Source organism: Ricinus communis, chromosome 8 (genome assembly GCF_019578655.1).
Source record: "Ricinus communis isolate WT05 ecotype wild-type chromosome 8, ASM1957865v1, whole genome shotgun sequence".
NCBI classification, from domain to species: domain Eukaryota; kingdom Viridiplantae; phylum Streptophyta; class Magnoliopsida; order Malpighiales; family Euphorbiaceae; genus Ricinus; species Ricinus communis.
The window spans coordinates 19686054-19712779 of record NC_063263.1 but is presented as its reverse complement, the minus strand read 5'-3'; the positions used below and the strand labels follow the sequence as shown (position 1 = coordinate 19712779).

Genomic DNA, 26726 nt, shown 5'->3' with positions numbered 1-26726 from the left:
TTGCTTGAAGCTCACAATGCCAGAAGAAGCTTTGAAATTTCCCGAGTAGAGAATAGCCATGGAGGGGGAGTTCAATATGATCATAAAAAATAAAACATAGGTCTTAGTTTCTCGACCGGTCAATAAACAAGTAATTGGAACAAAGTGGGTCTTCAAATTGAAACTGAATCGAGATAGCTCCATTAACAAGTACAATGTTATAAAAGGGTATGCTCAACAACAAGGAATAAACTTCATTGAAACCTTTACACCAATAGTAAGGTTTGATACGGTAAGCTTAATCCTTGCATTAGCAACATGCACTGGATGGCAAGTATTTCAGCTTGATGTGAGGTCTGCCTTTCTTAATGGTTTATTGGAGGAGCAAGTCTTTATTGAGCAACCTGATGGTTTTAATGATGGTAGTAACAATCTTTGAGCAAAATGGTTGAATCCCTTTTCTCTGAAGATCTTTCTCTTTAAATAGGAAAATAATGTACAGCCTAAATTAGGCAAGAAATATATACAGCTAATGTCATTGACTATTAGCTAACTATTCTAAGTAATATGTACAAATACATGGTAAGAAGAATAACTTAATTGGAGCCACAAATCTTGCAAGTAATTTCTAAATTAGTGTCACAGATTATTGCCATTAATATCCCCCTCAAATTGATGCTGGATGATTGTGAAGCATCAGTTTGTCAACCATAAACTGATGACGGTCTCTGGAAAGAGCCTTCATAAACACGTCAGTTGTTTGAAGAGCAGTGTTGATATGAGGAAGTGAAATAACACGACTATCATAGGCATCACAAATAGAATGACAATCCACTTCAATGTGTTTTGTACGTTCATGAAATACTGGATTTGCAACAATTTGGATGGCACTAGTATTATCTGCATGAAACAGAGTAGGCTCAGCTTGAGAAAAGCCAAGTTCACCCAATAAGCCCTGAAGCCAAACAATTTCTGAACATGCTGAGGACATAGCACGATATTCAGACTCAGTTGAAGATTTAGATACTCGATCTTGCTTCTTGCTTTTCCATGATACAAGAGAGTCACCAAGGAGCATACACCAACCGGTAATAGAATGTCGAGTATCAGAACAACCAGCCCAATCCGCATCACTATATGCAACTAAATAAATGGGAGTACCCACATGAAAGAAAAGACCTCGATCATAAGTTCCTTGCAAATAGCGAATAATGCGACGAGCAACAACTAGATGGATGTGTGTAGGTGTTTGCATAAATTAGCTAACTTGTTGAACAACAAATGAAATATTCGGCCGAGTAATCGTTAAACAATTTAGGCTCCTCACTAAATGTCGATACAAAGAGGGATTAGAAAGAAAATCACCATCATCCCAACGATATTTGACATTTACCTCTAAAGGAGTGTCAATCGAGCGACCATCTTGTAGACCAGCTAAAGAAATAAGATCCTGAGTATATTTTATGTTGGTGTAAGAAGAGACCAGCAGCAGTTGAATGCACTTCAAGACCTAAGAAATATTGTAAAGGACCTAAATCCTTCATATGATAGGACTGATGAAGATGCCCTTGAAGTTGTGAAATCAAAGTAGAGTCAGTACCCGTAATAACAATATCATCCGCATAAATCAAGAGTAAGACTATGCCTTTCGTAGTTTTGCAAAGAAACAGAGAAGAATCATACTGACTATGAACAAAAGAGAAGCTGATAAGTGTAGATCGAAACTTGTCAAACCAGGCACGTGGTGCCTGTTTCAAGCCATAGAGTGATCGTTTGAGCTTACAAACATCCGCCGATGGTGTAGAAAAGAAGCCAGATGGTGGAGTCATATAGATTTCTTCCTTAAGGTCCCCGTGTAAGAAAGCATTCTTAACATCCATTTGTCGCAATGGCCAACCTTGAGAGGCTGCAATAGCAAGAACAAGTCGCACAGTGGTCATCTTTGCGACCGGTGCAAATGTTTCTTCATAGTCAATTCCATACTCTTGCCGATTACCAAGTGCCACCAACCTTGCTTTATATCTGTCAAGAGACCCGTCAGGGCGGAGCTTTATGGAATATACCCATTTACATCTAATGGGTTTTACACCTGTAGGGCATGGAACAATATCCCAAGTATGATTCTCTTGAAGAGCTTGAAGCTCTTCCTGCATGGCTTTCATCCAGCATGCATGTTTAGCTGCTTGAGAATAATAAGTAGGAACTTCAGTGTTAGCTAAAATGGCAGAGACACCATACCGATTTGGAGGATGAATGGTTCAGAGTGACCTTCAAAGAGCCACTAGAACAGTCACCGAATCAGGGTTGGGAAGGATTTATGGAGATGGGGGCCGTCTTCACTCATAAACATGGTCGCGTTTAAAACGCTCAATGGGTGGTGACAGATCATTACTTTCAGCAAAGGTAGGAATACGAACAGTATCAAAATGAGAGATGTGTTGCTGAAAAAAATAGTCATTTTTAAAGAAAATCACATTTCTAGAAATACGCATGCGATTAGCAACAAGATCATAGCACAAATATCCTTTCTGAGTAGTATTAGAACCCATAAAAGCACATTTTATTGACTGTGCCATAAGTTTGTGGCGCTCATGAGAAGGTAGGTGAACAAAACAAATACAACCAAAAGTGTGCAACATGTCATAGTTTGGATGTGTACTGAAGAGACGATGGTAAGGGGAATCAAATCTCAATTGCTAAGAAGGTAAGCGATTGATAAAATACACTGCAGTGGACAAAGCTTCCACCCAAAACTTAGCTGGAACAGAGAACTTCAAGAGCAACGTTCGAACCATATCCAACAAGTGACGTTTCTTACATTCAGCCACCCCGTTCTGTTGAGGGGTATAAGGGCACGATCATTGAGATATAACACCTTTCTTTGCAAAAATCCCTGAAATTCATGTGACATGTAATCCCTTCTATTATCAGACCGTAATATCTTAATACATGTAGAAAACTGTGTCTCAATATAGGCTAGAAAAGTTTAAAAATAGTGAATACTTCAACCTTAATGCGCAGAAAATATATCCATGTGAAACGGTTGTAATCATCAATAAATGTTACAAAATATTTATACTGTGCATGCGAAATAACAGGAGTAATACCACAAACATCAGAATATATGATCTCAAAACATGTATTAGTGCGACTTCCATATGTAGGAAAAGGTAGTATTTTACTTTTTCCCAACTTACAAGTAGAACAATCAAAATTGAGACGCTGATTTTTGTTACCAAGAAAACCACGATTCATTAGAGTAGACAACATCACATTGTTCGGATGACCCAAGCGTTTATGCCAAATGGCAACCTTATTTTCAACAATAATAGAAGCTAAAGACACAGTCCTAGGGATAGAAAATTGCAATGGAAAAATTCTGCCCATTTTAGGCCCCTTCGCGATCACCTTCCCTGACATCTGATCCTGCACAAGACAACCATTCCGAGAAAAATGCACATCACAATTATTATGCACCATTTGACCAACATAAATAAGACTAGTAGACAATCCGGGAGAAACAAATACATGACGAAAAGAAGGCGTAATATCACCAATGGCTGTAATTGGAAGATTACTGTCATTGGCAATCTCAATATTTTGTGCACCAATATACTCCCGTACATTGTGTAATAAATTAGATGAACCAGTCATATGATTAGATGCTCCAGATTCAATAATCCAAGGAAAGGAAATAGGCTTACTGTTAACATGAAGTCCAAGAGCAGAGAATGCTGTGAGAATCATTTGCTGTACCATTTCTGCAGTAACTGTAGAAGAAGAAACAACAGCTTGAAAGGCTTGGGCTTTCCGGTTTTCTGGACGTGTAGGGCACTCCTTGATGATGTGCCCTTGTTGTTTACAGTAGTTGCATAATTTCTTACTATAATTTCGTGCGATATGCCCAAACTCCTTGCAATTATAGCATTGTGATTGTCCTTTCCCTCGATTCCTCCCTTGAGTAGAAGCAAGAGTGATCAAATCAGCAGTTTCTTTAGGCCCACTTATAACAGCTTGGGTAGCCATCCTTTATTCTTCACACAATAATTCACTAATGCATATGTCTAATGAGGGAACCAGATTTCTGTTCAACAATCCAGCCCGTGCAGTCTCAAATTCTGGTCTCAATTTCATCAAAAATTGATCCCGCTTACTTTCTTCATGAACCATTTGAAGACCTTCTAACGTCTTCTAAGAGACTTTAGAATAGGTAATACCAGAATATTCGTTCCATAGGTTAATAAATTCATAATAGTATTGCTCAATAGAAGATTACCTTGACTGAATTGACTGATCTCGAGTTTAAGTTGAAAGTGCCACACAGTATTTTCTTGGTAGTATATGCATCTCAAGTAATCCCATGTTTGTTTCGCTGTACTAAAAGAACCCAGATTGTTAACCATACGTGGTTTAATAGACGCTAAGATCCAAAAAATGATACAAGCATCTTTGGTTTCCCATTAGGTAAGTTCCTTAGCGTCTATAGGTGTCGAAGAACTACCGTCGATGTGATTCCAGAGTGTCTTCCCTTTCAAGAACATTCTAAACTGCAGGCAACATAATTCTTGCATGTAAGTCTAATTGCAAATGTCTTTGAGGATTTTCTGAAAAAGAAATTTCGGTAGACATTATAAATCGAAAAATCACAAAACCAAATTATTGATAATAAATCAACCTGAAACGAAAAGGACCAAAGAACATGCCGAAAAAGATAATCAGAAAAAAATTACAAGCTCTGATATCATAACAATCTTTGAGCAAAATGGCTGAATCCCTTTTCTCTGGAGATCTTTCTCTTTAAATAGGAAAATAATGTACAGCCTAAATTAGGCAACAAATATATACAGTTAATGTCATTGACTATTAGCTACCTATTGCAAGTAATATATACAAATACATGGTAAGAAGAATAACTTAATTGGAGCCACAAATCTTGTAAGTAATTCCTAAATTAGTGTCACAGATTATTGCCATTAATAGGTAGTAATCGAGTTTGCTTGCTGAAAAAAGCTCTTTACGGCCTGAAACATGCGTTAAAAGCCTGTTATGCTAGGATCGATAACTATTTGTTGAATGCAGGTTTTAAGAAAAGCTTGATTGAAGCGACTCTTTATGTTAAAGATCAACAACATGAAATCATCATTGTCTCTATTTATGTAGATGACATTTTGGTGATTGGCAGTAATTTGAAATCAATTGAAGAATTCAAGCTAAAGATGCAGAAAGTGTTTGAAATGAATGATCTAGGAAAGATGTATCACTTTCTTGGAATAGAGATTATTCAGAGTGAAGAATGTACTTTTATGTCTCAAAATAAATATGCCCGGGAACTTCTCAACAAATTTGAACTAACAAAGCTAAATCAGTGAGCACACCTGCAGCCCATGGTGAGAAGTTAAAGACAATTGATAATTCTCAATCTGTCGATGTTTCAGCCTATAGATGCATGGTTGGTTCGTTGCTTTATCTGCCAAATTCTAGACCTGATATCATTGTTCGCCATCAGCTTATTTTCAAGATTCATGAATGCACCTTCAGAAACTCATCTTATTGTAGCAAAAATGGTGCTGAGATATATTCATGGAACCAGTGATTTTGGTTTGTTTTATAGAAGAGCAAGTTCAGCAAAATTATTGGGATCTATAGACAGCGATTGGGCTAGAACTGATGAAGACATGCAAAGCACATCAGGGTATTGCTTCTTACTTGGTTTTGCTGTTATTTGTTGGGGAACTAAGAAGCAAGCTTTAGTTAGACAGTCAACGGCCGAAGTAGAATACATTGCTGCATCTGCTACTGTTAACCAAGCTATTTGGTTAAGAAAACTTTTATCTGATTTAGGATTTCAGCAAGAAAAACCAACATAGATCCTTTGTAATAACAAGTTAGCTATGGTTATAGTGAAAAATCTAATGTTTCACGGCAAGTCAAAGCACATCAAGATTAAATTCTGTGCCATTAGAGAAGCTGAACAAGAAAAGGAAGTTCTGATCAAGCATTATTGTACTGAAGATCAAGTTGCTGATATTTGTATAAAGATATTGTAGAAATAGAGATTTGCATTTCTTAGATCATGTCTTGGTGTGTGCAGCATTACTTGCATCAAGGAGGAGTGTTGAGATATGATGACATAATGTTTGATGCAAGTACTGAGGTAAGAAAATATTTTGTTATCCTCCATATCAGATAAAGTAATATTTTAATTAATGTTTAGTGTAAAATATGGAGAAGCTTATTTCTAGCTTCTGTTTTGTAGACAAACTTTCTTAAATCATGGAAGTTTGGTTAACAAACCTCTAGCATAACTCATGTATAAATATGTTATATCAGCTAATGAAAATGAGAAGAAGAACAAGAAAAAAAAAACTTCTGCTCCATGCCAACATAAACACACAGAAACCAGTGATTGACTTGCGAGTATTAGGACAAGTCACCCACTCAGAATCGGAGAAAGCATTGAGCTGAACAGCAGAAGAAGAAGAGAAAAATAAACCTTATCCAAGAGCATCTTTAATATATCTTAGAACACCGTGAGCAGCAAAGAGATGATCCTGAGTTGGCTTATCAAGATACTGAGACAACTGTTGGACAACATATGCAATATTGGGCCTAGTGGTGGTGAGATATAAAAGATGACCAACCAAATGCCTATACATAGTGGAGTCTTCAAGAAGGCCATTGGAGAAGAGGCAGGCTTAGAGCCTAAAAAACCAGTATCACTAAAAATATCTAGAGCATACTTACATTGACAAAGGTTAATACCCTTAGATGAGTGAGCAACCTTAAGGCCAAGGAAGAACTTCAAAGGGCCGAGATTTTTGATTCTAAAAGAATCATCAAGAAACCTTTTCACGGCATCAATTTCAAGACATATTATTGCTTAGGAGAATAACATCATCCACGTAAATGAGAAGAGCAATAAAATGTGAGCCAGTAGACTTAATAAACAAGGAAGAATCCGAGTGGGCAGTCTTGATACCTAGTTGGAATAAAGCAGAAGTAAGTCTGGAGTGCCACTAACGACTAGCTTTCTTTAAGCCATATAGAGACTTAAGCAAACAACAAACTTGGTTCAGTTTAGAGGTCTTAAAGACAGGAGGGAGCTGCATGTATACCTCTTCTTGAAGATTACCATGAAGAAAAGTGTTGATAATGTTCAACTGATGAAGATGCGAATTGTTAATAACAGCCAAAGCTAGTAATTGTTGAATAGTAGTCATCTTGGCTACCGGCGAGAAGGTGTCAATGTAATCAATGCCTGATTATTGAGTACAACCTTTAGCTACCAGGCGAACAAATAAACTAACTCCCAAGTATGATTCATTTGTAATGCATCAATTTCTGCCTGCATTGTCGTTTTTCAGCATTCATGTTTGATAGCATCATTTTAACTCATGGATTCTGTAAGTTCAATTATTGCAACAAAGAAAGCTTTGTGATGGGGCTGTAAATGGGAATAAGAAAGAATAGAAGCAAGACTATGAGGGGTGGCCTGTGTAGAAGGTAGAGAAAGGTGATGGTCCTTTAACCAAGAAGGAGTAGATATGGTTCTAGTGGATCTTTGAAGGACAGGAGTAGATAAGGGATAACTTGTGTTCAAGGTGTGAGAGGTAAGAGGGACAAACATAGATGGGGTTTAGTATGTAGCGCAAAGATTCTGTACAGGGTAATAATGCCATTGGAACTTTGGTCTATTTTCTAATTGATACTAATATTTTAATTTTTCTCTTTTTGATACGGAAACTTTAATTTCCGTTGTAGGTGACGGTATTCATTGGGATTATGTCTAATTTTTTATAATGTGGAGGGTGGAGCTCCATATCGGCATTCCACTCACTGTCTATGTCACGTTTGACTTTTCAATAAATTGTCTTGTTGGTACTACAACTTTGCTACTTCTATACAAATAGTACCGATTCTTTAATTTATTTCTTTTTAGTACCACGTTCATTATTTTTATTTCAATCTACGGTAGCTAATGGAGACTCGCCTAGATCACTAACATACTCAATAGGCGAACCATCATCCCATACACCCACAAAGCACTACTCTTGAAAAATCGGTACCCATATTCCTCCTAATCTTTAGGACCACACCAGACATGAAAATAACTAATACTTCTCTTATAAACTCCCACCTAAAACATTGATAAAAAAACTAATGCTAATACAACTCTTCAACAGTATTCCTTAAACTCTTAAAACGAATTACATTGTTATTACCTTATACTTTTGGTGACATTAGTACTCATTGAAATTCCAGTAATTTTTTGCTAACATAGTAACTAAAAATTTATCTAAGTATGACACTAATTAACACATCAACCATATGGGTGCATCGGCACAGGTGTCTGTGTGTGATGTTCTTTACAGTTTCATCTTTACTTGGGAAGATTGGTTAGATTTGACTCATGAAATAGGCTAGTACGTTACCAATTTGACAAAATCAATTTAATTTCTCACTATGTACTTGGCAATTACAAGTTATCATTAATTTCTCCAATTTTGTTGAGGCCAGATGAAAGCCAATTCTAATACCAAAAACTTTTTTATTTAAAAATCAATAAGCTTTTGGTTTACTGGTACTAGAGTTGTTATTTGGTTCAGAAATGCTATTTCATCTGTACTCCTAATAATGCTGTTTTAACTGTTTTCTTGGTAGGAAACTTCAACTTAAAACACTTCATTATATACGTAATAACAGGTTAGCTTTACGCATGTGCATGTCTTCCACATATGGAACCCACTTACATTAAGTGTGTAGTATCTCTATTTTATATTATATAATCTCTGTCCCTATTTTTATGTTTAATTCTCATAATTTAGTTCATATAATTTTGCTTATTGTTCTCTACAGATGTGCTATGGCAGTTCCTCATTTCTTTTGGTAAGAAATTCTGTTTCTTTAATATCTTAGGAAACTCAGTAATACTTTCCTAAATAAGTAATTTGCCACACAACAAATGAGACCTTGTTTTCTAGTAAGAAAAACCACACAACAAATTATCTGAATGTTGATAGCAAGCAATGGTTTCTATATATTCTAAATGTCTTTGTGAATTTTCTGTGGTGCTACTTCATTCTATGACAAAACCTTTATGTGGGCTTCCATGTGTAATTGCATTCTTAATCTACAAATGGCGAAGGAGACATTTGTCAGGATATACTACAATCGAAGAATTCCTACATGGTTGCAACACCCTTATGCCAGTAAGGTATTCTTACTCAGAGATAAGGAAAATGACTAAAGGTTTCAAGGATAAATTGGGTGAAGGAGGCTTTGGTTCTGTCTACAAAGGAAAGCTCCGCAGCGGCCATTTTGCAGCCATAAAGATGTTGGGCAAGTCCAAAACTGATGGACAAGATTTTATGAATGAAGTTGCTACAATTGGAAGAATTCACCATGTTGATATTGTGCAACTGATTGGTTTCTGTGTTGAGGGATCAAAGCAAGCTCTTGTGTATGATTTTATGCCTATTGGATCTGTTGAAAAGTACATCTTTTCTCAAGAAGGATCAAATTTCTTTAAGTTGGGAAAAATTATATGAAATCTCAGTTGGAGTAGCACGAGGTATTGAGTATCTACATCGAGGTTGTCACATGCAAATACTACATTTTGACATCAAGCCTCATAATATCGTTCTTGATGAAAATTTCATTCCAAAGATTTCAGACTTCGGACTTGCTAAATTGTATCCTGCAAATGGTAGCATTGCCTCACTTACTGCAGCAAAGGGGAACAATAGGATACATGGCTCCAGAACTAGTTTACAGAAATATTGAACGTGTCTCACATAAAGCTGATGTCTACAGCTTTGCAATGCCATTGCTAGAAATGGCAGGGAGAAGGAAGAATTTGAATGCATTAGCAGAAAAGTCAAGCCAAATTTACTTTCCATTTTGGGTGTATGATCAAGTTTCTAAGGAAAATGTTCTGGCAATAGGAGATATGGCAGAGGAGGAGAAGGAAATATCAAAGAAAATGGTTATAGTTGGGTTATGGTGTATACAAATGGAACCCAATGACCGTCCTCCAATGAACAAAGTCATAGAGATGCTTGAAGGGGATTTGGAGAGCTTACAGTTGCCTCCAAGGCCACTTCTATATCCAGAAGAAACATTGAGAAGAGGTGAAGGAGAGAGTTCTATGTCTGCTGATTGTATAGAAACTAATACATCCACTGTAAATGTTGATTATGTAATTTCTTGCTCATGTGAAGGCTAAGGTAAGAATTTAGTCCTCATAACCCTATTTGATTAAATGATTAATAATAGATTTTCCATATTTAGACTCTTCAATATTTATCAATAGACAACCCTTTTAGTACAAAGAATTTCACAGTGAATCACTTAAATATTATTGTGCTTCAATTCTGAATTTAATGTCTATCTCAATTCTTCTACTGTCTACATCACATGGTCTAATTGGACATGGCAGATCAAACTTCAATGTATTCCCTTCTCTATAGAAAGTGGCACAAAACTAGGCAGAGTTTCAAGATTCTGGCCACTGATTGCTTGAGAGGGGCTACTTACATCCTGGCAAGTTTCGCCAACTCCAAAATGGCGGCGGCAGCTGCATATTCACAAAAAGCAACTGGTAAGAAAAACAGATATTAATTTCTCTACTGCAGCTATGACTCCATCCAGGATGTCATTAGATAGTTACCAGTCTCGAAAGATAGCAAGTTGACTATGAAGTGAAAGAATTCTTGAACACCCAGAGAAGGAAGTTGTTTCTTCAGACAAATCAGTATTTGACTGCATAGCAGATTCAAGCATGTTACATTAAAACTTGTGCTCCAAATAAACCATCCAGAGAGTATATGTAACATTATAATACATGAGGAGAAACATGCTCTGATCAGCTTCTCAGCAGTAAGAGATCACAACTTCAGTGAAAGGAAGAAAGAGTACTAAACTACAGTTAAAATTTCTCCAAATAAACATGAGATAAACTGACGTTGGCTTACAGATTCCTTTTGGAAATTTTGCATGCAAAATTGCGGAGAGTTCTGAAGGTTTCTGCTGCATCTTTCATTTGTCAGAAGAATTGCACATTTGCATGTAAAGAATAGAAGAATTACTCCAAGAGAAAGCACCACAAGGAATTCAAGAATGACAGCTGATCCAAGAGCTACACCCACAGAGTGAAATTTGATCAGATTTTTCAATTTTTAAAATGAATATGCAATACTCAGTACTGCAAGAGCTATAACTTCAAATGGGCAAAGTTAATCTCTGTAATTGATAAACCAAGTTTCTAAAAGGGAATGGAAGAGTAGTTGTAAAAAATGGCATCCCAAATGTGAAACAAAATTTGCAAACTGTCACTTACTATGAGCTGCCAATGAACTCATTGGGCTTCTCCATATAAGATTTACAGTAGCCTCAGCATGCAATGGCATTGAAATCCTTTCGGTGCAGTCTGAATAACAACCGTAGTGACCCATGTCATTTACTTTCACTGTTAAAACAGCACCATTTTCTCCCCCCTACAATCCAATGACAAAGATAGGAGAATAGAAATTAATTAGAAAGACAATTACTTGCTTAATGTAACATAGAGTTCATAATTTTATCACATTACATGAAAATTTAAACCAAAAAATGCATCTGCGATTAATCCAGGACTTACTAAAAATCACAAGTAGGATTCAGGGATAGAGTCCTTATAACCGAAGTCTGAAATGGATTTCATATTTTCTTATAAAACTTTTAAGTAAATGAGCTCACTCACATGATATGACAGTTGTTGCATGACAAAGTTGCAATCATTAATGTTCCCTCGGAATCTGATGCCGTTAGCTTTTACCATGAAATGTTTAGATATAGCAACGTATGTCTGAAGTGGTTGCCACTGATAACTATTCATTAGCTTCAGTTCAGTTGTATTTATGAGCTCAGCTGATAGACTGGTTACTAAAAATCCATCATCTACTTCCACAGAGAATGTGACTATAAAATGAGACTCACTGCCTGAAACATAGCCAGAAGTAACAAATAAGTACCCAAAAGACATTTCTAAGAACTCTCCCTCAATGTCAAGACCTAAACAACCATTGCTGTCAATAATTAAGAAAAATCATTATCACTAAACTTTTACATAACTTCAATCTAGCTTTGTCAGAGCATTAACATATACTGTCGTATACTGTTAAGAAAGGAATGTTCATCTTTTTCTACCATGAATTCTCTGTAGAAACACTGATTGAGATTATACTTCAATTCGTACCAGTTGAAATTTATCATTTATGGTGGAAGCAACTGAAAGTCTAAATTGCTAAATTTTACCTTTTAAAGAATTACAACTCTCTTTAAATTTAGCATGAAAAATTTGGTGTCCAAACAATTTGAATACTCAAGTAAACGCCAACAGATGTTACCAGGAAAGTTGAGAGAATCTGGATCTCCAATACAGAACTCAAACTTGTCTCTAGCTTTGTCAAAGATCAGTGATTCGTCCCCGTCCCCATTCAATATGATAAATTTTGGGATATTAATAAATGGAGGATCATTTATAGGTTCCACAAAAACTGGAATGTCCACATCAGTTTTCCCATTCGTGTTGCTGGCAGAAACTCTAACAATATCATCACCACTGAAATTATCATTGCTGATTAAGATGGGGAAGAAAAAGTTAATAATAGACCAAGAAAAAATAGATGATACATGAGTCATGCTAACAGAAAGATGAAGGCACATTAATGCAGCTATACTATCCTCCAAACAAATATTCAAGGCCCAAAATGATCTGTTGCAATAACTTCTTTACCTCTTTTATTTTCTAGAGTATTCCTTTTTGCTGGTTATGTTTATCCTCATTCTTATCATATAGCTTGACTATTAGGTTCTCCATTTGTCAATAACTACTTAACCATGGAGAAAGAAATAAAAAAATTGTTAACAATCGGTTGGCTGCCTATGCTTTCCCATTTTTTGTATGTCAATGATGAAAAGCAATTTTCTGATAAGAATCAGGAATTTCTAGTCATTTCACAGAAAGTACTTCAGCAAAGAGGTGTAATGTATCAAGGAGCAAAACTAAGGTTCAAGAATCATGTGTATTAAAATTCATCAGAGGAAAGAACATGGGTTTGAACCCCTGATATGCTACACTAAGAGGCAAGAACTTGCTCAGATACTAACCAAAAGACCTCATGAATCTCAACTGATAAAATATAATTCGAGAAGAAAGGACAAGTAGATAGTACCCAAGATATTGAATTGATTGAAGGGCTAGATTGATTACTTCTACAGAGCCCTGTAAGATCAAACTCTTTGCTTCATCGTCCTCTTTTGTGACAGAAAATTCTTCCAAAATGGGCTGCCCAAACTGAACCAGCATCGGAGATAAAAACAGTGTCCCAGAGTCTGCACTTATAGTGACAGCAATTTTCTCCATCGGTTCAGAATATCTTATTGCAAACCCTGAGAAACCACTGCGATGACCAATAATCATGATAACAGGAGAATGTACCCAGGAAACATTATCCAAATTAAACTTCAATATAATGAGAGAATGAGTAAGTTTTGTGACATGCACAATACCCATATCTGGGGCTAATCATGTCCTCAGTTGCTTGCAATAGACTTGGAAATGAAATAAGCTGCGGTGGGATATTGAGGATAGAAATATTTACAACAGCAGAAGCAAGATTTTGATTTACATCCACAATTGTATACATAAAACTGTCATTCCCCCAATAATCTTGATAGGGAGTGTATCTAAACAAATGTCCGTACTTTAAAAGTGAACCACGACCTGGCTGACAAATTACCCAAAAAAACAGCAAGTCAATGTTCGAACTAAATTCTTCAAAGAACAAATCAACAAGATAAGCATAATCTCAACTGCAAACTGACAGATGCCATATAGCTACTCCAGTGCTTGAATTATGACTAATGACAGTACTTTTTACATCGCAGAAGAGTCAATGGTTCATCTAATATGTTTGAAAAAAAATTCAACTGCAATACATTTTAATATCATGTAAAACAAATAAATAATTTAACAGATGTACATGGCATATGGTAGAAACATATAACAAGAAGTTTGGAAGAAGAGAGACATCATAAATATTACAATTGTTTCAAGTCTTACTTTTGAGAACTCAATTATACTTGCATTGTTTCCAGCAAAGTAGTCATTTGCTAAAACATCAAAAGCAACAGACTCATCCTCCCACACAGCAATTTTATCATCATAGGCTTTAGGAAAATATTCACCTAGAAGAGAGTGAAAACAAGCACCTTAGAAAGATATATAATCTCATCCATCAATGTGAAATTTACAATTTCAAGCACCCATCATGCAGAAATAACAGAAAGACTCTCTGGTATATCCACCATATATGATAAGTGATAGCAAATATATCATGATCACACGCTAAGAGGAAAGTGTTGAAATGTCTAATATTTCCATTCAGAAAACTCATAAACCACTTGTTCCTTAACTTTTAAATATGAAAAAAGATCACATAGTACACACTGGATAACCTAATGGGTAAAGATCTTGTTAAATTAAATATGAAAGGAAAAAAAAAAGTAGTTATGCGATTAAAATGGAGGAAATTACTGAACTTTCTCTTTCAGACATCTTTAAATCTCATATGAAGAGCATAAATCAAGTTCACCTTTCTATAGCAGAGAGACTAACAAATGACTAATCATATACATAAATAAAAGTTTACATGATCGGAGAGTAGAGACCGTCATATGTCATTGCGGTTTTAACTTACCACTGTACACATTGACTCCAAAGGGGCAGGGTGCTAAACGCTTTCCATCAAATAAAACACACATTTCATAGGTGCCGACATCCTTAGCCAGAAATGGACAAGTATATGACCCATCATTGTTACCCACAAATATCCCAGTTGAAAAACCAGACCTGTTAACTGAAGCAATCTCTAGGTTCAGCAGTGACTGTTGAGACATGACAGGATTAGAAAAACTGTCCATCAGTTGCACCATTATTTCATTTTCACTCAGCTTTGGGACCTTGGGAGCAGAATTCACAACTTTTGAGAGTGATACATCAACCTCTCCTGTGCAAAATGAGAAATAACTTTAGGTTCAAGGAAGAAATTAATCTACTTGAATAACAAGACCTTAGCATCATTTCATTCAATCAAAAAAAGTTCTTTTAAGAAACATCAAGAAATAAAAACGCTAATGTTCACTGTACAAACAATCAGAAGTGTAAAATCAAACCTTGCAACAGAGATAGGATTAACAATTTGATGTTTGATTAAATGCCTATTTCTTTTTGTAACCGAATAAGAAGATTAATAAACTAAATTTCAGCACGTGTTTTTAGACATTTCCGAGGTATTTCAAGATCAAATTGTACGACACTATAACTACAATTTAACCTTCACAATAAAAATGGACATCTTTTTATTTTCAAATAACAAATTTTATTAAATAGTCTTCACTTCATTTAAGAACACTTGAAACTCAAGTTTATTCCTATCTAGGGCGTTTAAAGCTTACAGATTGGGTGTCTATAAAATAAAAAGGAGTTATCTTTCTAAAGTGAACTAATTACCTCAAATTATAAGCCGTTCAAACTCTAAAGCTTTGGACCAATCAAGAACTATTATCTTCTTATTATGAAAATGATCTTTTATAACATTTTTCTTTCAACATGGCAATACTGACACTAAAAAATGATGGGAAAAATAGATATGAGGACTAACCCAAAGAAATCAGTCTATAGACTGGAAATACCTGCTCTCACTTCCTTTCTAAATGAGTGACTGCCACCCAGTAAAATGTTTCCACAAAATACATATATTTCATAAATTCCACTCTTCTCAGGCTTGTAAATCACATTAAACGCACTTGCCAGAACTTTTGAGTGTCCAGCAGACTGAATCAAAGAGAACAAGAAAAGAAGAAAATTAGAATCTGAGAAACAATTTTACAGACATATAATATATATGTATGGTGTGAACTACTCACAGTGTTGCTAAGAAAAACATATGGTGCAGGAGCAATTTCTGTTTGGCCGAAGCTTAGTTCTTGAGCAAGTCCACTCCCTATTTCAAAGATGAATGCTCTTTGTGACATACTATTCATATTGCTTTTTACAAAAGAAACAACTTAAATTGTTAATAAAGTGCAAATACCGATAATGATTGGATGGATGCTTGGTTGTACATGGACAGAATCATTTTCCATAACTATCTGCACTTGAATGCTTTCTATTTCAACAAAAGACGGATATTGAAAAGCATCAACCAAGTAAAGTGAAAACTGTGCAATTTCACCAGCGACTGAATCATTCAGACCAGACCCATTAACAATGCTGGCTGATCCATCACAATAACCTATCGAATTGAAACACAAATTTGCAACTACTTCAAAGAGAAAGTAGAATATTTATATGCATGCAGTATATGTATATTCAAAGATCTTGTTGCCCAAGAATTCAAGAAAAACTTCATTGAGGACTTCAAATAGGCGAGGAATTGGAATATTACCAAAGAACTAACTATTCTGCATGTGTAAGCAATCCAAATCTGGATCCTTGTTCTAGTGTAGTGACTATGATGACTAAGTAGCAGAGTAGACTCTCGTTACATTTGGGGAAGGAATAAAGAAAAGACAAGTAGGGGCATTGGAGTAGAAGAAGCACCAAAAAGTCAGTTAACAGCTACATACACACCTATAAACACAGTATAAGGAAATGGCATACTGTTGATGCTTCTGTTATGCTTCGCATCAGATATAGTGAGCAAGAAGTTTCCTGATTCCAGTAGACTGAACGAGAATAACTGAATTCCTGGCAAGACTTCTTCAAATTGCAAATCTGCAACTGGTATAGATAGATTTGTCTCTTTTTCAATGATATCAGCATCAAATTCATATAACCCGTAAACAAGGTTCCCGTATTGATCTTGTTGGTGTATAAGAATTTCCATCTTGGAAAATATTTGCCAAATGTTTGTCTCAAACTTCCACTTTGCCAGGCAATTGGAAACATCTAGAGGTCCTGAAAAGCAAAAAGTTAAGCATCACCATTCAAAATGGACGCAAAAAGATCCATATCTTCTAACACATAAAAAAATTACGAACAGGTGATAATTGCTCCAAACAGACTCAACAACAGTTTAAAAAATGGTTCCTCCATTTATTTTCCACCAGCATGGAGACACTAATGATTTTCTTCCCAACAGAATCTGTAATGCACAAACGGATGATACAAGGAGTCGAAGTGCCTTAAAAATCATGAAAAAATATGCACTTAATTGTAGGATTAGAACAATAATGGATTTCGAGGTTTTCAATCATGCACCAAAACAAAATTGCTAATTTCGTCCACGCTAACATCTTGAGAAAGAAAGACCTAAATAGTGAATTGCAATATCTAACAATATCACTGTCTCTGCAATCATGCTATGAGCAATTGATAAAAGCTATAGAAAATCACCTGGATTCACTTTTAATGGAAGTGGAGAGCCACTCAAGCTTTGATTGCCCCCTTTCACATGCAATAAAAAGTTTCCAGCTTTTGCTGCAATAAACTCAATATTAATATAACCAAACTCATTCCAACCTATATGGCTGATGTTTGGCACACAAGCAAGGGAGCCATTTACATAAAGTGCAGACAATGTAAAATTATGAGGTTTTAATTCTTCTGTAGCTGATGAAACATTATTGCCAAATGCATCTCTAGGAATGATAGAAACAGCAGCTTTTAACCCAGCTTCAAGCTCATTCAGGACACCCATCCATGAAGCTGTGCAGACAGATGGATAAATCCGCCCTTCAATCCAACAATAACAGCAGGAATTAGTAGTCATCTTTATATGCACTCGACATAATGAAAATATTTCACCATATGCATCAGAAAATGCTGATATTTTGCAATGAGTTTTGATGGGTGAGCATTATAATGCAGAGGCAATGGGCATAAAGTGCTCAGTAGCACTTCCAGCAAGCACTAAGTATGATTGCAGCAAATTCAGCTTTCCTCAATGAAAACAGTTACTAAAACTCATATAGAGCACTCATGCAGAATCAAGAACCAAAACAAAGACGTTCGGTCAAGCGTTCAATACCCCAAAAGTAAGAAAAGTAATACAGTTTATTTGGACTTAAAATAAGATACAGATCATTCATTCGGAAACAATTTATACAAATCTTTTAGGGGACAAAGCCATAAAGAATAAAATGGGAAAAGAAGCATTATCTCAAATATCTGAAAGGGGAAAACAGAAGTTCGAAAGACAAAATGTAAACGAAAACCTGGTACAACTTTGAAATGGAGAGATGAATCAAACACTTTGAAAGGGTCATCATTAATAAGGACATTGAAGACCCCAACCCTGATTGGAGTGAACAAAATTCTCCAGGAATTGGTATCCCCTGAAGTATCCAGGAAAACCCCGGAAACAAAGGAGCTGTTCCCTTTCTTGCCATTCACTGTCAATATAGGACTGAAAGAACTTCTATCAAGTGAAGCATTTACTTTACTATCAAACTCTCCTAAAACTATAATCTTAATGGCTGCAATATCACCAGCTTGGAAAGTGTTGTTGTCATTTAACCAACTGAAAGCAAAATTGGGTATTTGTGGTTTATCTGAAAGATATTAAAAGGTGTCAGCTTTTCCAATTGCTTTCTCCACAAGAATAATAGAACTAAAACATGAAAGATCTCAATTGGTACCTGAGGATGATGCGAGGGATGAAAGGGACAGGAAACCCACAGGGAAAATGAGAGTGCATAAACGAATTTGGATTGCCATGATTGATTAACAAAGAGAGTGATGTATACAAAGAGCATTTTCTGGTAAAAAAGACTGAAATTCTGAAAGTGGTGAATGTTTTTAGGCTTCTTTTGGAGCAGTTGTCGACAGTTACCAGCAGTTCTAGTGGGCTGTTATAAAACTGGCGCCTATTCAATTTTTGGACATTTAAGGAATTTTATTGTTTATAGGATAAAATAAGGCTAAAGGTCAATTTGGCCCCTGAACTAATTTTCAAGTTCTAATGCCCCCTAAAATAAGCTTTTTTGGCCGAACTAGACCACAGTTTTCTTTTAATGGTTGATTGGCCACAAAATCCTTTAGCCGAAAACTTGGTGATGGTAGAAAAACCGGCCTTTATAATAAATGAATCATTTTAGTGTTTTGAATTTTACTAACAGTATACGACTTATAAAGATGAGAATGTCGAAAAATAATTAGTCTTTTTAAATTTTTTTCGAAGAAATCAAGTGATTTTCACAGAATTTGTATATGTAAATAAACTCCAATTTATGATGGGACTAAAGCTAATCGATAGTTAATAGAAAATTTTGATGTGATTGAGATTAGAAAAAATAATAACTTTGGGTTGAATTAGACCTTAAGAAATTGTTCATGGATTAAAATAAATGCCTCATATATTTTTCAATTTATAGAGCCGGGGTATCTAAACTCATAAAATCAATAACTTTTTTGTCGTTCTATTTCTAGATTTTTAATAAAGTTTTATAATATAAAAAATTATTTAAGGAATTAAAAAATAATATAAAAAAAGTAATACATCTAAAAATATGAATACCTTAGAAATTTAATAAATATAATAATGATATTGAAAAGATTCATTAAAAATTGGCAATTACGAGCTGAAACCAATATAAATATCAAGTAGTATGCATAATGATTATCCTATGACATCAAGTTTACTCTATAGAAATGATTTAAAATTAGCAAGCAATATATATTATAGTCATCTCCTGTTAAAAATCAAAGGTAAAGCAGACTCTCATAGATTGCAGAAATTCATATATATCATTCAATCCTGTGAAATACTTCAGCAGCAGTAGCTTTTAAATTTGTAAAATTCATCAGTGCACTGACCATTCCTCATCATTCACAAAAGAGCAACTGTATTAGGTTCATTTAAATAGCTTCTATCTGACTAATAAGGAAGATTACACCAGAATTTATAGAAACGATATATGCAGGCGTAACTTCTTATGTTGGTGGGTTATCACTCTACTCTCAAGCCTGAGTGTTGAGACCTCAAGTGTAAATGTGATCAATATAAACATAATATTTTTTATGTGCAAATTTCACATCCTGGGCATTCAAGGATTTCAGCATTAATTTAATCTGACATATAGAATGTATGTCTTTTTCCAGAGTATGAGAGTGAAACAACAATAATTAATAATAAAGAGAGTAGCAGCTTGAATTGCTATGAGAAACCATGCACCCAAATATCCAAAGCCAAACCACAGACAACAATCAACAAGTACGTATTGAATTTATACAAAATTAGACCTTGGTAGGAAACCTGTATCTAGCAACTGTTCAAGACAAATCTATAGCTATATGCATATATATCTGAAATCAAAATTTGTTCAGCTATCTACTACCAAATTTAGAAGGCATGTCATCGTCTTCCAGTAGATAGGCTAAATAAGAATCGGACTGATTTAGTGATTCAAGGTCAGCATAAAAGCTTTGATCATCGCCTGACTGCTCACCGTTAGAGAAGGTAAGATCCGTATTGATCATGGAGGAACTGTTATGAGCCCACTCAACGATCTCGTGACCTAATAATTGATCGCCCTCATTAGAATTGACTTCAGGTAATATTTCTCCTTCTGCGACAATTGTTTCAGCCTGCAAACCGTTGTCAGATGGAACCATCTCAGAGTTGAAGTCTGCTCCTGCGGTGTTGGCATTGCCTTGTTCAGCTACCACAAGAACTGAAGCCCCATTAAAACTAAAATCTGATAACGCCGGTTGTTCTGCAATTGCTACATCAGCAGTCATCAAACGCTTGTCACATTCACCATCAGAGTCGACAATTTTCCTATTCTTCCATGAAATCCTTTTTGTAATCTCGCACCCTTTTTGATCATCAGTAACAAAATTCTTCTTGAGACGACAAAGAACCCAGTCGGAGCTGACGTCAAACAAAGAGAACTCATGCATAATCCAACAGCCATCATGAATAGATTTTGGGTTTCTGTAATTAAATGTTTTCTTCATTCCTTTAATCCATTGTCCTTCACCTATCCTAGCTTTAACAGGCTTTCCAGAATCCACGCCATGCCAAGTACCACCATCACCAACACTTCGCAAAATCCTCGAACGCTTCTTCTTTAAAGGAGTGAACAAGTAAATCTCACGGTCATCACTGTTGAACGAACACCGGGCACCAGATTTCTCCCATAACTGCCAAGGCTCATCCTTGTCGTACAGGTTACTATCGGCTACCAACATTGTCTCAAAGGGTAAAAGGCTACTGCCTTTGAGTTTCTTAAAGAGATAGTGACCCACTAACTCCCCCTCTGTAGGGCTGAATCTATACCCAACTGGTAATTGATCTTTGGATTGCTGCATTGTTCTTGGAAATTGATTTCTATCTAGTTAGGGTTTCTTGAATTTCAGTACGTCTCCAGAGAGAATAAGGAAAGACGCAGGAGTGTGTTTTAGTTTCTGTCTTGTAATGTGTGACTTATGTGAAGAACCGCCCGTATATATAGGCACTACCTGCCAAACTTCCAACGGTAATACCTGTCAAACTTCCAACGGTTTCTCTTTTTATTAGGCCCAATTAGCTGAAACTTCCCAAAGTTTATACTTTATAACAATTTTAATCATTTCTTTCAATTTCTCTATAAAAAAACCCAATTTTTAGATTTATTCTAAAATATAATCCAACCACTAATATTTTAAAATCGCAATAATTTATTTTGAAAAGGATAGTCAGTAAATCACCACTTAACCAAAACACATCGTTTTTTATCTATTAATTTCATAATTCAAAAACCTAAAGTGACTCGTCCAAATAATTATAAGACTATAAACCAAAATGCATATGTTATGACTCATCTCTTTTTTTATTATTACTTAAACATAAATAAAATTGTTGTTACAAATATAATATCTTTTTATTATGAAATTTTCATTTTTTTTTCTTTAACGAGATTATAATAAAATTATACGTCATTTTATGTATAAATATTATGAAATTCACTAAAAGAATGATCTTTTTTATTATATAGGATCAGTTTTTGCACAAAATGTATTTTTAAATAATTGTATAATAATCCAAATGAATTTATTTTTTAAAAAATAAAAATAATCATACATATATTTGATGTTATTGTATTATTTTTTTTATATTGTGAAATAATCAAACAATTTGTAAAATAAGTTTCATAATTAATAACCATTTTATGAAACAATTTAAAAATAAAAATTTTAGGGTAAAATATGTAATTTAATTTTAGGTCCTAAGTTTTTCTTTTTTAATTATTTTTAATGGTGTGAAAGAATTTGTTAAAAAATAGCATAATTCTAAGAAAATTGAAAGTCTAAGGACCCAACAGTAACAAGCTGGACCTGAGGACTAAATTGCAAAAAGGGACAAATTCAGAGATCTAATATATGGATTTCTCAAACTACAATCAAATTACTTAGAACTCCATGAGGGTTTCCATCTTACAATAAAGAAGATTTAACAGTCAAAATAAGGGTACCCAATCACAAGTCTCCTGTAATATCACAAAACCTGGACACATAACATGAAATAGACTTCTGTAACTACTAAATGTCCAAGCATACAATACATGTACATGATGATAAGAACAGGATCTGCAACCGTATTAATTAACCAGTATGTATATATTCATTCAAATTTGGAAAGCAAACCCACAACACAATGATTCCATTTTACAGAGTTAAGGATATTATGCCACTGAATTATAAAGGAGATTATAACACTCCTAAAATGATTCTAATCTTGTACTTAAGAAGCTCCCAACAGATTCTGTATATCTTTCTGCAAAAGGAAATGAAAGAAAGTAACATCAGAACATGTTCTTGGAAATCCCTACAAGCAAAAATGTTACTATTCATACCTCAATTTTAAGGGGTGATGTAGTCGGAGCATATCGCTCCACAACCTTGCCCTCCTTGTTTACTAGAAATTTTGTGAAGTTCCACTTGATGGCATCTCCAAAATATCCACCTTTTTCTGATTTTAGATACTTGTACAGAGGTGCTGTGTTCTTTCCATTCACCTCAATCTAAAAAGATCAGGAACAAAAGTTTAAAAGATTTCTACCCATCTGTCAAAATAAAAGAGCCAGAAGCTTGGAATGAGGTAGCACCTTGTCAAAGATTGGGAATTCAGCTTTAAACATTGTGCACGCAACTTCTTGAATCTCCTCATTGCTTCCTGGTTCTTGTCCAGCAAACTGGTTGCAGGGAAATGCCAGGATCTCAAAACCTGACATAAGCATTCATGTCCATAAGGACCAACCCCAAAGCCATATAAACATGGTGAAACGGATAAACTCTTGAAGGTTGTCTATCCAGTCTACAAGAATGAGACACGAACCTTGGTTTTTGTACTTCTCATACAAGACATTCAACTCCTTGTAGTTTGATTGTGTTAATCCACTGCATAATGAAGAATAAATTCAATAACAATGCAAAAGTCAAGAATGTCATTGGAGCAAATAAATTTAATTTAACTGAATGTTTAAAAAGTTTCTTTTCTTTTTTAACAAAAAAAAAAGATGAGTGCAAGTTAGTTTTTAAAGTTTTACAATGATCAGAAAACAAAAATACAATTCACTGCCAAATCCGTTAGTTGTCACTTGATCAAAGTGTGGGAAACATATTGTTCATGAGCACATAACGTGTTTTGGTATAGAAAAGAATGATGATAAAGGAAATGTTAAAAGGAAAAGAATGATTTTTCCTTTCTATTTAAGGAATACTATTATATGTTAACAAAGGAAATGTTACAGGAAAAAGAATTATCTTTGCATTTTATTTAAAGCAAACCCATTATAGGTAATGATTGTTTGAAACCACATCAGTAATCGGTTTTCCTTGAGAACCCCAGGAAAACAGAAAAGAAATAAAGTCTGAATATCCTGCTAAGCCATTCTAGCATGCAAGATCATACTATCTTGATGACCAATGTCCAGTCAGTTAGATGGATTTAAGTTTTTCACAGCACTAAACATTCCATTTATCCAATGCTTTTAGGGTTTCAATCTCTAACATATCAGATTGCAAACAATATGGCGTATGCCTGCATTTATGTACAAAGTATGAATGGTCTCCATATATCTTTTCTAAACATCGAGGCAAAAGTCATTCGCCAAACATTGCTCCAACAGCCCTCAAGAATCAAACTATTCCATTCAACTCAATAGTCCTGAACAATACTAGGAACCAACAATGAATACAGAACTCAATCCTCTCTTCATCAGATGATTAATATCTACCAACATCTATTATAAAAATAAGATGATTGCTCAAATATCTCTAAGGGGAGAGGTTTTGATTCAAACAAGGAGAAAGGTGTTTTCTTGGCCATTTTCATGGCAGACAAAGAAGGTCAGGTATCCAAAAGCAATTTAGAACTAAATTGTAAATTTCAAGAATTAAATAAATTTGGTATGACCTAGAGAGAGCATCTTGCCATGTCGAAATTTGCAAATAACTAAACAGCCAATCAGTCAAACACTAAAGAAAAATCATGGAATGAGAAAAATATATGACTTGGAAATTCATTAGCTAAGGAAGTCAAACACAGGATATCCTAAGAGTCAGATTACCATTTGGAAGCAACATTCACAATCAGAAGAACCTTCCCACTGTATTCATTCAGACTCACATCATTTCCGCGAATATCCTGCAATCAGATGCAATTATACACTCAATCTACACAACCAAGCCTTTCATTTCAAAGAAGCTGAAGTAAAACTCACTACCAAACTCTATTCCTGAAATTATTAGAAATCTATGTCACATAAATTGGGTGATAGGTAGATTATCTGACTCTATCCTATCAAAGTAAGAAATGGTAAAGGAAAAATTTGAAAAAAGAAAAACAGAGGCTTAAATTTGGAGAATTTGCCATTACTGACATACTTCTCAATAAAACTTGTTACTGGGAGCAATTCAAACTGAGATTCCCAGCTTTAGGCAAAAAGAAATGCAAACTTGGAATCAAGTTCAGTAACGTAAATATAACTGAATCTAATAAAAACTCAAAATTCAGGAAATAAGTCAAATCATAAGAACAGAACCGTAATAAAACCATTACAAGAGGAGAAACACAGTTCTGAAGCAAAAATAAAAAATACTGACAAAGAGATACTATACTAAAGTCTCTCTCTGTCCTTTTCTCTATAACCTTAAAACCATAATAATCAAAGCACAGATTCTTTAACTTTCCCATCTGTGTTTTGAGAGAGAGATAACAGAGAAAACACAAAATTGATAACTTTCTTTAGTTTTCTCCACAACCCATAGAGAATAGCAATGAAATAAACCCAAAAGCATAAGATTAAAGCAGTTACCTTGACAGTGAAATCGTAGATAGACTTGGATGATTCTTCAGCCATATTCTTTGAAGAAAAAGAAAAAGAGAATGGGAGTGGGTAGCTATAAAAGAGCAAGACTGCAAAAACAAGAAAAAGAAGAGAAACCCAGTTGGTGAAGTTCATGGTTCAACACTAAACTATATATATATCAAAAATCATTTCAAGAAGATACAAACTTTCTTTATCAGACCAGCTAACAAGATGGAATTCTTGAAATTGTTAATGTGGAAAGTTGACAAAAGATTTTGAATAATTGATTCTGTTGTGCATTTAAAAGCTGTGGGTGGGGAAAATGGCAAGTAAGCTGTGCGTGTGCAATCTTCATTTTAATACATAAACGTGTAAGAATTAGAAAGCTGAAATTTTGGGAAATTAATTAAGGAATTAATATAGTCCATGTGAATGATGTGAAAGAGATAAAGAAGGTTCAGTTATTAGTTGGACCGTATTTATGTTTGAATACTATTGTTTTTGTTTTTGTTTGAATCTGAATTTTTCAGCCTTAGAATTTCTTGTTAAAATCAAATTTAAGTTCCATAGTCATTCCCATCATTCAAAGACTATTAAAGCAATTTTACTATAATTTATATTTAAATGCCCCTATAATTATAATTTATTTTTAAAATTAAATTTATTTTCTTAATTCCTAATTTGAAAATAGAATTACATTTTAGCTAGATTTAATTTCTTTTAAAAGGATATTATCAGAGAATATATACTTATGATTTTATAAAATTTGAAAGTAAAGTAAAAACTTCTATGCTATTTTGATACAAGTGTTAGAAGTGAAAAATGAAAAATAGTTTCGTTTTAATTTTTAAATAAGAGATATATATGTATGAACTTTTTTAAGAATTTTAGTAATTTTTAAGAACAATTTCTTTTTCACTTTTAAAAAAATAATAATAACAAAAGAATTACTATTCTAATTTTATGTGTTGTTAGTATATGTTTTATATGTTATTATTAATTAAATGAATTTGAGTTGATTTTAACTTGATATGACGTAGTTGTTATATTTTACTTTAATTTTACGATTAATGTACACAAATATTTATTAATAATTATAAAAATTCCTATATTTGATCATATTATATGTTTAATATTTAATAAATTAATAATTATATTATTTAATAAATTTTTAAGAAATTTAGATAATTAATACTTTTATTATTTAATATTTAAAATTGAAAAGATTTATGATTATTAATTATTAGAGAGAATTTTGTGAAAAATGCTAATTCTTCTTATATTGTGTTTGATTGAAATGAAAAAATTTGTAAAATTGATTTCTAAATCTAATATTTATGTATTTAATTGGAATAAACGTTCATTTGGAATTCTAACTCATTAATTGATAAAATTTTAACATAAATAAA

General features: G+C 34.2%; 4 protein-coding genes, 1 long non-coding RNA gene and 1 pseudogene across 8 annotated transcripts; 1 reads left to right on the top strand and 5 right to left on the bottom strand.

Moving 5' to 3' along the window:
• Window positions 1-3205: 3205 nt before the first annotated feature.
• On the bottom strand, window positions 3206-4115 carry LOC125370889. Its single transcript, XM_048378304.1, has 2 exons — window positions 3684-4115; window positions 3206-3405 (listed from the first exon to the last, which is right to left on the bottom strand). The coding sequence occupies exons 1-2, from the start codon at window positions 4003-4005 to the stop codon at window positions 3368-3370; spliced, it is 360 nt and encodes a 119-aa protein (XP_048234261.1). The 5' UTR covers window positions 4006-4115; the 3' UTR covers window positions 3206-3367.
• A 2212-nt stretch (window positions 4116-6327) lies between these two features.
• On the bottom strand, window positions 6328-7588 carry LOC125370890. The gene is made up of 2 exons (XR_007217086.1): window positions 7095-7588; window positions 6328-6958 (listed from the first exon to the last, which is right to left on the bottom strand). It is a non-coding gene; the product is annotated as an uncharacterized LOC125370890 (long non-coding RNA).
• A 1331-nt stretch (window positions 7589-8919) lies between these two features.
• Window positions 8920-10215, top strand: LOC8264301 (annotated as a pseudogene).
• Window positions 10216-10262: 47 nt separating this feature from the next.
• LOC8264300 (protein GAMETE EXPRESSED 2) lies at window positions 10263-18858 on the bottom strand. Of its 3 annotated transcripts, none has more exons than XM_015725718.3 (17): window positions 18664-18858; window positions 18241-18576; window positions 17420-17758; window positions 16655-16981; window positions 16116-16316; window positions 15949-16025; window positions 15715-15856; window positions 14721-15029; window positions 14084-14208; window positions 13531-13748; window positions 13194-13421; window positions 12366-12595; window positions 11720-11958; window positions 11318-11474; window positions 10953-11116; window positions 10649-10740; window positions 10263-10555 (listed from the first exon to the last, which is right to left on the bottom strand). In XM_015725718.3, exons 1-17 carry the CDS (start codon window positions 18740-18742, stop codon window positions 10426-10428), a joined length of 3393 nt encoding a protein of 1130 aa, XP_015581204.3. In that variant the 5' UTR covers window positions 18743-18858; the 3' UTR covers window positions 10263-10425. The 3 variants fall into 3 exon arrangements, with proteins under 3 accessions (XP_015581204.3, XP_048233557.1, XP_048233558.1); XM_048377600.1 differs by having other exon boundaries at window positions 16655-16972; window positions 18664-18856; XM_048377601.1 differs by lacking the exons at window positions 18241-18576; window positions 18664-18858 and having other exon boundaries at window positions 17420-17503; window positions 17589-17701.
• Window positions 18859-20060: 1202 nt separating this feature from the next.
• LOC8264295 (NAC domain-containing protein 71) lies at window positions 20061-21833 on the bottom strand. The gene has a single exon (XM_048378731.1). The coding sequence runs from the start codon at window positions 21335-21337 to the stop codon at window positions 20351-20353; it is 987 nt and encodes a 328-aa protein (XP_048234688.1). The 5' UTR covers window positions 21338-21833; the 3' UTR covers window positions 20061-20350.
• A 521-nt stretch (window positions 21834-22354) lies between these two features.
• Window positions 22355-25672, bottom strand: LOC8264294 (probable glutathione peroxidase 2). Of its 2 annotated transcripts, XM_015725716.3 has the most exons (7): window positions 25524-25672; window positions 25324-25424; window positions 24577-24653; window positions 23343-23404; window positions 23113-23231; window positions 22861-23028; window positions 22355-22781 (listed from the first exon to the last, which is right to left on the bottom strand). In XM_015725716.3, exons 2-7 carry the CDS (start codon window positions 25366-25368, stop codon window positions 22749-22751), a joined length of 504 nt encoding a protein of 167 aa, XP_015581202.1. In that variant the 5' UTR covers window positions 25369-25424; window positions 25524-25672; the 3' UTR covers window positions 22355-22748. The 2 variants fall into 2 exon arrangements, with proteins under 2 accessions (XP_015581202.1, XP_002529755.2); XM_002529709.4 differs by lacking the exon at window positions 25524-25672 and having other exon boundaries at window positions 25324-25509.
• Window positions 25673-26726: the final 1054 nt, after the last annotated feature.